The sequence below is a fragment of the Miniopterus natalensis genome, chromosome 1, assembly GCF_054644295.1.
Source record: "Miniopterus natalensis isolate mMinNat1 chromosome 1, mMinNat1.hap1, whole genome shotgun sequence".
In the NCBI taxonomy this organism is placed as follows: Eukaryota; Metazoa; Chordata; class Mammalia; order Chiroptera; family Miniopteridae; genus Miniopterus; species Miniopterus natalensis.
In genome coordinates, this window is record NC_142081.1 from 155,466,681 (window position 1) to 155,477,024 (window position 10,344).

At 57.7% G+C, this 10,344-nt stretch overlaps 1 protein-coding gene across 1 annotated transcript; it reads left to right on the forward strand.

The window, feature by feature from the left end:
* Positions 1–2,922: 2,922 nt before the first annotated feature.
* NKX6-1 (NK6 homeobox 1) lies at positions 2,923–7,770 on the forward strand. Its single transcript, XM_087816299.1, has 3 exons — positions 2,923–3,592; positions 5,225–5,397; positions 7,513–7,770. The coding sequence occupies exons 1-3, from the start codon at positions 2,923–2,925 to the stop codon at positions 7,765–7,767; spliced, it is 1,098 nt and encodes a 365-aa protein (XP_087672425.1). The 3' UTR covers positions 7,768–7,770.
* Positions 7,771–10,344: the final 2,574 nt, after the last annotated feature.

The window sequence follows — 10,344 nt, forward strand, 5'->3', positions numbered from 1 at the left end:
CGGCCGGGGCCAGGCGACCACGCACCCCCCTCCTGCCGCAGTCTCCCAGCCAACGCGGCCGGGGCGCTGGGTTCAGACCCACAGCCCAGCGGAGCATCCCTGCGGGGGGGGAACGCAGGCGGTCCCTACAGCGGCTCCCCTCCGGCCCGACGCAGCTACTTCCCGCGGCGAAGGACTTCGCCTTCTCCCACCTCTGAGTCTAGGGTCTTATTGAAGGGATGGACTTAGGCCAGTCTGGAAGTTAATGAAGAAGGGTGGAGAGGGAGGAGGGGGCCCAGATGAGAGTAACATTTCTTTAATCTCAGAAGTGAATGATACAACTGGCAAAAGATAAACAAAAAACTTTTTTTAAAAAAACCCTCGAACCAGCTTCAGCTGCCGCTCTTAAAGGCCAGTGCTTTGGAAATGTAGGTTATCAAAGCGGCTTAAGCCCGGCCAGCTTTTCCTGCGTGGTCTCCTGTGAGTGCTTGGGCACTTAGAGCCCAATGCCATCCATGGGTGCCGCCCAAGTTTTATTCTTGAGCCGTTTGTTTCTGTTTTGTTTTGTGAATATTAAGTTTGGACTTAAGGATCTCGTCCAAATTGCTGTAGTGACTCCCCGCCCCCCCCCCATGGTGTGTTACTTTAACATCTTGAAATTCCAAAAATTGTGCAAGGGTCTTCCTCCTTACACACACAGCTCAACCCTGGGGAAACTTAAAGACCCTCCAGGGATGGAAGAGATTGGGAGGGAACCTGGAAAGCACCCTCCACCTCCTAACCGTAGGTATCCCATCACCACAGCCCAGGAGTCGGGACACCTTGACCTTCCAAAACAACACTGCAGTTGAGGGCACGGGCTAGAGTTTCCGAGATGGATACCGATATACTTCATATCTCAAGAGTCCACCTCAATTTTGGTGATTTTTGCCCCCGTGAAAACTAAAAACAAATAACAATAATCAGAAGAGAGCAAAGTTTTTTTTTTTTTTTGTTTTTTAAAAAGCTCACTGCTCTCCTGCATAAACATTACTAGAAATATAAATATTTCCATTAAGCTGATTCCGTTCCCAGCGAATTATGCAAAACTAGAAATGATAACGATGGAAGGGGTAAGGGGATGAAAGTAAAGGGGAAAGCGGGAGGTGGCGAAGATGGGAGAGGACGCTCCTCGGGCCTACGAGGGGATTAAGGACATCTATAGGCTTAAGGAGCAACAAATTAATTTGCACAATTCTGGGAGAGCCCAGATGGCCTTTAATTAATCCCTTCAAAAGAAGGAGCTAGGCCCGGGCTGCGCCGGCTGCCTGCTCCATTAGCTCCGTTTTACAAGGGACCAGACTCTGTTCGAGGTGAGGCGCCGCGAGCTCGTGGGGGAAGGGGGCAGGGAGGCGCGAGCGGGAGGGGGGAGGCGCGGGAAGAATATGAACTGTTTTTCCATAAAAGGGCTGGGCTTTCATTATTCTTCTCTTTAAAAAGTAATGCCCTCTTCGTCTCTGCTCCCCCCTCCCCTTTCCCATTTTATTTAACGCAATTAATTGAGGCGTCCACTGGCACCCCGGTGAATCTGCACCACTCGCCAGGCCCCGCCCCTAGCCCCACCCGCGGGAGGGGAGGAGGCGGGCGGGGCGGGGACCAGGCGGGCGCGGCCCTCCTGCTCGCCCCCTTCAGCCAATCAGAAGGAGCGGCGCTCCCGAGTGGGCGCGCCCCAGAGGCGACGCGAGGCCCGAGGCTGAGCGCTATTGGGTTCTGTGGTCACGCCCCCGGCCTGCGCCCCGCTCCTCGGCCCGCCCCTCCCGGTGCTTTGGAGGGCCGTCCCCCAAAGTTCTTATTTTGGACCCCCGCTCCCCCCACCCTTCGGTCCACCCTCTAAAGAGGGGTAGGGAGTGATGCAAATGTTTTATTACCTTTGAGAGCTTCATCTGAACTGTCAGGCCCGGAGGGAGAGAGAGGGAGAGAGCGAGGAGAGCGGCGGAGAGGGTCAGCTTGGCCCGAGGACAGGACTTAGAAGCGCAGCCCGTAAAGCCGCGAAGAAAATGCGGAGGAGAGGCGAAGGCGGCGAGTGAGAGCGAGCGAGGACGCTGGGGGTGGGGCGGGGGTCGCCGGCCCGTTTGCAGAAGTGGACAGAGGACAGAGCCGTAACCGAAGCCGTCAGACTTTTCACACTTAGTCTTTGTTTTTCTCTGTGTGTCCCCCCCCCCTCCTTTTTCTTTTCAATATTGCAACTCTAGTGCCCCGTCGCCCGGAGGCAAAGGCGAGTCAGGCGAGCGGGCGCGCCGAGTCCGGGAGCCGCGGGGACCGGTGGCACTGCCCTCTCCGGCCAGCGGAGGAGGCCGCCCCGAGGCGAGGGCCGCCCGCGGCTGGATGCGCTCCCGCCCCGCGCGCCGCCAGCGCCGGGGGCCAGTCAGCCTCGCCGCGGACCGAGCGGGGCTTCCGAGTCAGATTAGAGCCTCTCCTCGGGCGGAACCCGGCGTCCTTTGAACCTCTCCAAAGAAAGCCAGCCAGCCCCCCTCCTCCGACATCAAAGTGGAGATTTGGGTGACTCTTAACTTTGTTACGAACTCTCCCGGGCCAGCCTGGGGCTGGTTTTGCTCGTTTCCCGGGGGCGCGGAGAAGACGAGAAGTAGCGCGCTCTGAGGGGCGAGGAAGAGCGCGGCCGAGGGAAGAGGCCGGGACCGAGTCCGGGAGCCGAGGGGCGAGAGGACAGGCGAGCCCGCCCGGCCGCCCGCGGGTCTCGGGGCGCCCCGAGCGCGCTCGTACGTTCCTGCCGCGCGGCTCCGAGAGCGGCTCCCGGCCGCGGCGTCGCCGGCCCGGGGGCAGGTCGCCTCCGGTGCGCCCGGCGCCTCCCCTGCCCGCGCCCTCGGCGCTCCGCGTCCCCCGAGCCCGCCCGGGGCGCCGGCCCGCGCTCCCGCCGCGCGGCTGCGGCTCGGGCCGGGCCGTGGGATGTTAGCGGTGGGGGCGATGGAGGGCCCCCGGCAGAGCGCGTTCCTGCTCAGCAGCCCGCCCCTGGCCGCCCTGCACAGCATGGCCGAGATGAAGACCCCGCTGTACCCCGCCGCGTACCCGCCGCTGCCCGCCGGGCCCCCCTCCTCCTCGTCGTCCTCGTCGTCCTCGTCGTCGCCCTCCCCGCCCCTGGGCGCCCACAACCCCGGCGGCCTGAAGGCCCCGGCCGCGGGGGGGCTCTCGGCGCTGGGCAGCCCCCCGCAGCCGCTCTCGGCCGCCACGCCGCACGGCATCAACGACATCCTGGGCCGGCCCTCCATGCCCGCGGCCGCGGGCGCCGCCCTGCCCTCCGCCTCCCCCTCGGGCTCCGCGTCCTCCTCGGCCTCGTCCGCCTCGGCCTCTTCCGCCTCGGCCGCCGCCGCCGCCGCCGCCGCCGCCGCTGCCGCCGCGTCGTCGCCCGCGGGGCTCCTGGCCGGCCTGCCCCGCTTCAGCAGCCTGAGCCCGCCGCCGCCGCCGCCCGGGCTCTACTTCAGCCCCAGCGCCGCCGCCGTGGCCGCCGTGGGCCGGTACCCCAAGCCGCTGGCCGAGCTGCCCGGCCGGACGCCCATCTTCTGGCCGGGAGTGATGCAGAGCCCGCCCTGGAGGGACGCGCGCCTGGCCTGCACCCCGCGTGAGTACCGCCCGCCCGCGCCCGCTCGTGCGCGTCCTGCCGGCTCCGGGCCGGGGCCCCGGGGGTGCGTGCGGGCCGCTCCACCCTGCCGCCTCCCCAGGCCTTGGGCAGCGCTGGAGTCGCACCACTGAGGCTGGGCCCGGGCACCAGCGCGCTCTCTCCTGAGCTCCCGAGCGTGCGTCCCAGCGCCCGGGTCCTGGGCACACCTCGCGGGGCAGGGGGGAGCGCGTCCGCGTGGAGCGCAGCGCGGTGCGGGGGGTGCGCATCGTGGGCGGGCCCGGCGGGGACCGCGGGCCAGCCTGGGTCAGAGAGGTGAGAGGGCAGGGAGGCCGCTGCGCTCCGCCCGCACCCCCGCGCCCCCGCTCCTGCCTGCGGGCCGGGCCCCACGCCACCTCCGCCAGCCCCCTGGCCGCCCGCCTGCGCACCGGCGGGGCCGGCAGCGGCGCAGAGCGTGCAGGTCTCGGCCCAGGGCGGCCGCACCTCACTTCTTCGACCTCGCCCCCCGAGTACACCGGGCCCGGGCGAGCCCCCTGAAGACTGGCCGCGGCCTGCGGAGGAGGGAACCCCCAGTGCCTCTGGGCAGCTCCCCGCCTTCTGTCTCTCGCTTTCCCACCTGCCTTGACCCGGGGGGGGGGGGGGGGGGGGAGGGCGGGAGCCCCGGGCCCAGGCATAGCGAGGGCGTAGGGTCCTCACGATTCTAACACGAGAAACAGCGGGGGGGGGACCAGGTGACGGGACAGCGACGGGGAACGCGGCACCTCGCTGGGACCTTGCTTGAAACCAACCGAGTTGCCCCAGGACCACTTCAAATCTTCCGCGTAGTGAGCGGCTCGCCCTGGAGTCTCCCAGCCTCCCGGGGGCGTTCTGGGGCCACCCCGGGGCCCTGCTCTCGCTGTTCTTTGGTTTTGACCGAGCCCCCGAAGTTTCCTCGAAGTCTCCGGCCCGCCTTCGTGCGGCGGAGCAGGCAGTGGCCGAGCGGGACTTCGGGAGCCCGTGGAGGCCCCCTGGGGAAGCCTGGGGGCGGCGGCGGCCGGGGCGGGCGAGGGGGTGGGGGACGCTATTGTTTCCGTTTGGGTGGCCGTGCGGGGACCGCCGACAAAGGCGGCGCCCCCTCCCCCTCGGCCGCAGGGGCGTTAGGCTTGGGGGGATCTCCCTCTCCTGTGCGCAAAGCACAAGGCGCCCTTTGTGGCGCCGACACAGGTCCGGGGAGCGTTCAGGGACGAGCGCTCGCCCTCGTGCACCGAGCCGGGCGAAGCGGGGCACCGGCCGCCGAGAGGCGGGAGCGGCCGTCCCCACGCGCGCTCCTCCGCGCAGCGCCCGACCGCGGGGCTTCGGGAACTTCAGCGATGCGCTCCCTGGCTCCCCGACGCGGGTGCTGGGCAGAAGGCTATTTACTTCTGCTCCAAACACAACGGGCTTTAGACACACACACAAACACACACAAAACACAGACACAGGTGGGATGAAAAGGCAGAGGCCGGCGGCACTGGAAGCGCCACGACGCTCCTGGAGCCCGCCGGCGAACAGGCTTTTCTTTCCCACCAAGACGGTGTTTTGCGCGTTCGTTTCCTTTCCGTGGAGCCGCTGGTAACCTGTTGTCTCCCCCTTGCCCCTGTTTGTCTGTTCTCGCAGATCAAGGGTCCATTTTGCTGGACAAAGACGGGAAGAGAAAACACACGAGACCTACGTTCTCGGGCCAGCAGATCTTCGCCCTGGAGAAGACCTTCGAACAAACGAAATACTTGGCGGGGCCCGAGAGGGCTCGCTTGGCCTATTCCTTGGGGATGACGGAGAGTCAGGTCAAGGTGAGTGGACCTTGCAGCTCCAGGGATAGGCTCCCCTCCCAAATTTCGTACCCCCCCCCCCCCATCTAACAAACAGCCTCCTGGGCGCGCGGGTCTTAGGGGAGAAGTCGAGATCGGCGGAGGGGTTGGGGTGGGGGCTAAAAGCTCTCCCAGGCGGGCACACTGTTGATGAACGAAAGGAATCAAGCTCCCCCCCGCCCCCGCCTTTGAAATTAGGTTAATCTAGATAGCAGCGTGTGCGGGCGGAACTCGTCATTGTTGGAGAACAGAAGCATTACCGAAACGTCAGCCCGGACACTAGATCAGGCCAGTTAGATAGCTTCTCTTTACGCTGTTTGTAAAGATATTCAAGCTTTTGTTTGTTAGTTAAGGCTCCGCCAGTTACATAATTTCCTGATGTAGATCAGCATTACAGTGCTACTGTGTATCAACCTGCAGGTTTAAAAAATAAACCCACAGCACCTAACCACTTAGCAGGGATGACTCTGCTTTTAGTTTAGCTAAAGGCAGCCACTTTGGCCTAGTAATTTTCCAAATGAATTGACAAGATTATTACTTTATTATGAAATTGAATTGTTTTAAATAAGTTTATCAACAGATGTAAGATATTTTACTGTTTATAACAACCACTTGTAATTAAAATATCACTTAGCTTATAATTGAGTTGTACAGCATATTTCCAGGGATTCAGATCTTAGACATCTTTCTTTGAAAAGTAAAGGGATTGAGCCAGCTAGATAAATTAAATCTAGTGTTTTCCTCTGTTTCCAGTATTCTCTTTTGTTCCTCTTCTTCATTTATTATATTTGGACTTTAGTGGTGTGTGTATGTGTGTAAATCTGTTTTCATTAGTCATATTGTCTGTCTTTAAGTAGGAATAACTGTTCACCATGCCTGCTGGTTAGAGTACATTTCCCCTCGGGCGAGCATCATAAAATGCATTCTACATGTGATTTTTAGAATATCATCACAGTTAAAATTATTTTTGCGATGGTTTGTGCGGAGACTGCCACAGTAGCCTGGAGGTCTTCATTTGTCACCGTAAATATGTCTGCGTGGCTGGAAGTGAATTATTATAGCTGTATACAGAAAATCAGAATCGCTTTCATAACAATTCTGATTCTCTAGATAAAATACATAACGGATGAGAAAATGGCTGAGAAGCATAGAGGATTATTCAATGTGCTGGGGAAATTGGTTGCTTATTGCCCATGCTTTTACTTAAAATATGTGTATGAAACATGATGTCGAACGTGGTGAGTGGGCTTAAATATTTCTATATAAGATGTATGTATGGGGGAGGAACAATATTAAAATAATATTTGAAAGACTAGGCATGCTAATAGAGGGAAATAATGTAACTTTGCAAAATTTCCTTTTAAAAAAATAAGGGATGAAAACTCTAGCCTTGACTTTGGTTTTATGAAAAACATTAAACCGGGCAGTCGGACACACAGGCCACTGTGATGATTTTGACTGAGCTCTTAAATATTCTCATGCATTTATGTTGCTTGTTATTAGTGACTTGAGGTTTCTGTGTTAGCCGATTTAAAAACCCCACAACTTTACATGATTACACGTGTAAATGGGGGGGGGGTTACCTCCCACGTTGGTGTATCTTTAGACCTGTGAGGAATGAAACAGACATCCATCCAAAAGTGAGACGGGGCACGGAGGTGACGGGGGTAGACGCTGTGCCTTCTCCCACAGATCGCACTGAAGAGCGGGCACGTTTAGGTTGCCTTAATCTAAGAGAGTAAATGACGAATAAAATCACGGTCATTGTGGGGCAGCCACAGAGGGGGGAAAGTTTTCCGCATTAAACTAGAAAGTGGGACAGTGCATTCTGTTCCAGGGGCGCTCGTTTTAAGTTTCCAAGTTTTTTCTCTTCTGAGAAATGCGCTCGCCCAAGACCTCGATACCCTGGTGTTGCTATCGCTATGGCAACGGCAGGCAGCCGGCCGGTGCGGGTCACTCGGCGGAGCCTCGGGCGGCGGAGCCGGACCCGACCCCGCAGCCTGGACCCGGCGCGCGGGGAGCCGCCGGGGCCCGCGGGCGCGCCCGCCCCGCTCGCGCTCAGCCCCTGCCGCCTTTGTCCCCCGGGTCGGCCCGCAGGTCTGGTTCCAGAACCGCCGGACCAAGTGGAGGAAGAAGCACGCGGCGGAGATGGCCACGGCCAAGAAGAAGCAGGACTCGGAGACGGAGCGGCTCAAGGGGGCCTCGGAGAACGAGGAGGACGACGACGACTACAACAAGCCGCTGGACCCCAACTCGGACGACGAGAAGATCACGCAGCTGCTGAAGAAGCACAAGCCGGGCGGCGGCCTCCTGCTGCACGCGGGAGCGCCCGAGAGCGAGGGCGCGTCCTGAGCGCCGCGCCCCGCCGCCCGCCCGCGGGGGCCCTTTGCTATTTTCTGAGATGTACATATCTATTTTTTTAACCTAAAAAGTTGAGGGAGGTGTGTGTGTGGGAGGGGGAGAGACCCGGGGGTTGGTAAGGAGGCGGAAAGGACCACCAAATGCGCTGCGTAAAGGGCGCGACTGAAACCCGCGGCTGGGCCGCCCTCCGGGCCGCGCTGGGCACCCGGCCCCGCGCCCCCGGGGAGGCGGCCTCAGCCCCCCACTCGCCGTTCAGGGCCCCGGGCCCCGCAGGGGCGGGGGTGGGCGCTCAGGGGCCAGTTTTCCAAGGACCGACCCCGCTGCGCAGGGGGCCTCTGGGCAGCTGGGCGGCCGCCGACGGGACGGGACGGGGCGGTGCCCTCCCCACGCGCGGCGCCCTCCCCACGCGCGGCCTGCGGACTAAAGCAACCTGTTGAAGGCCCTTTGTAAATAAATCGTGAGTCACACTGACTAGAAGTTACTTTATTGTGAATATTTAAAATGTAAAATGGTTTTTTGGATTTGGTATAAAGAGACGGACTTCTTTCTTTCTCCTACCCCCCGCCCGCCCCCTTTTAAGAGCCTTCAAACCACACGTTCCCCTTCTATTTTGAGCTTAATTGGAGAAGCGTAGAAAAGAACGTCCCCGGGCTCCCTCTCCTCCGGCTCCTCTGCGGGGTTTGGGCTGCGGGGCGCCCTCTCCCCTCAGCCTTCCCGCTGTCCCCCGCCCGCCCCTGGCCCCCCCCCCGGCCTCCCGCCTCCGGGACTCGGAGCAGAAGCGGAACCAGGCAAGGCCCAGACCCGCCTCTCCACCGCCCTCTGAAATTGCACAGTCGTTTGTTGCTATTTATTAGTGATTTAAAGGAAGTGTTGGGGAGGGAGGGCTTCATAGCTTGTATTTAATTTAACTCCTTTCTGATAAAATGCGTGTTAAAATAGATGGTGGGAATTGTTACAACTGCTCTGGGTCAGAAACATAAAAATCCATTTAGTTACTGTAATTGAATTTGAAGTGTTTTGTATGATAATACTACAGACTATGTAAATTGTTTTCTTTTTTAAGCTAATAACGGTGATATATTAGCATCTTTAACATTTATTAATTTATATAAGGAATTCGGTTTGTAAAGAGAAAAGACTCTCCCCCACCCCCCTTGCAAGGCCAGTTAAATGTAATGCACTTTCTGTTTCAAAGGATAAATCAAATTAAAAAAAACAAAACAGTTCGAAGACGTCTGTTGCCTTGAATGAAAGGGTACAGATCATCTGATCTCTTCAGAGATCTCAAATAAAAGTCAAGACCACAAAAATTTTATATTGGTTTCTTGGGTAAAATAGTTGCTACATTTGTTATTATTATTAGTAATTATTATTATTTGGATTGGGAAGATAGTAGAAATGCAGACCAACTCATGGGGCTTCTTGGGGAGAATTGTCTAGCAGGCTGCCTCTGATGTCTGTGTTGTGTAATGTTTTCCTGACGGCGTTTTCTTTCGCGGGGTCCCTGGGGAGCTTTGGGAAGCCCTCATTTCCATGTGCCCGGGATAGCGCCTCAGCCTAGGCGAGCCCTCAGCTCCGAGCAGGCAGCCAGGCCCGCGGGCCCAGCGGCACAGCTGTCGGGTGCTAACATTTTCTTTCTCCGCTATAGCTGTAAGAATGCAGAAGGTGGTGGGAAGACAGGAACTCGGATTTTGCTACCCATTAGAATAAAGAGGGGTGAATGTAAAGAAAGCTTTTTCTAACTGATGCGAAAGCTCCAGGGTTAAGGAACAATTGTCACAGCTACTGCAGTGAATTTGGGGGGGGGGGAGGAATTCCAGGGAGAGGGGAGTATCACTGTCTTGGGATCTTTTTGTTTCCAGACCCTTGGCTATAAGCTCAGTGAAATATAGTTATCTCCTTAGTGTTTCAGGTTAATGAGCTTGTGTTCAAAGACAGAAAAATCAATAGAATTCAGTGGATCTTCATGCTAGCGTTAGGTAAAGAAAGTGTGGGTCTGTTTTGTTCCCTTGAAAAGAAAAAAACATTGTGAAAACTGGGAATGAAATTGCCTGAGGGAAATTATTATAGACTATATTCCTGATGGTTCAGTGGAAAGGATGCAGATCTCCCCTAATTCTTTTCTCTAGTTTGCCTGTGAAGTTCCCAATAAATGTCAAACTTCTGAATATCTGCGTTCTGAGCAAGACTAAGGTCTGTGTCCTATAGAGAGGCAGCTATTTCAAAAGAGGCTCTGCTGTGCTGGGATGATGTAATTTAAATCCTAGCTGTAAACAATAAGCCCTTCCTTCCTTCCTTCCTTCCTTCCTTCCTTCCTTCCTTCCTTCCTTCCTTCCTTCCTTCCTTCCTTCCTTCCTTCCTTCCTTCTTCCCTCCCTCCCTCCCTCCCTCCCTCCCTCCCTCCCTCCCTCCCTCCCTCCCTTCTTCCCTCCTTCCCTCCTCCTTTCTTACCCTCTTCCCCCTCCTCCTCCTCTCTTCCTCTGTCTATGAAAGAACCCAGGAAAGGGCAAGTCTTTCAGCCTAAAACTTCCTTTTATTTCTTGTAAATTTGTAAAAAGTGAAAGTTTCT

Excerpts from the sequence above, each read along its gene's own strand:
- NKX6-1 (XM_087816299.1), top strand. The coding sequence starts at position 2,923 with ATGTTAGCGGTGGGGGCGATGGAGGGCCCCCGGCAGAGCGCGTTCCTG. Across the intron at positions 3,593-5,224 it reads GCGCCTGGCCTGCACCCCGC|ATCAAGGGTCCATTTTGCTG; the intron begins GTGAGTACCGCC and ends CTGTTCTCGCAG. Across the intron at positions 5,398-7,512 it reads TGACGGAGAGTCAGGTCAAG|GTCTGGTTCCAGAACCGCCG; the intron begins GTGAGTGGACCT and ends GTCGGCCCGCAG.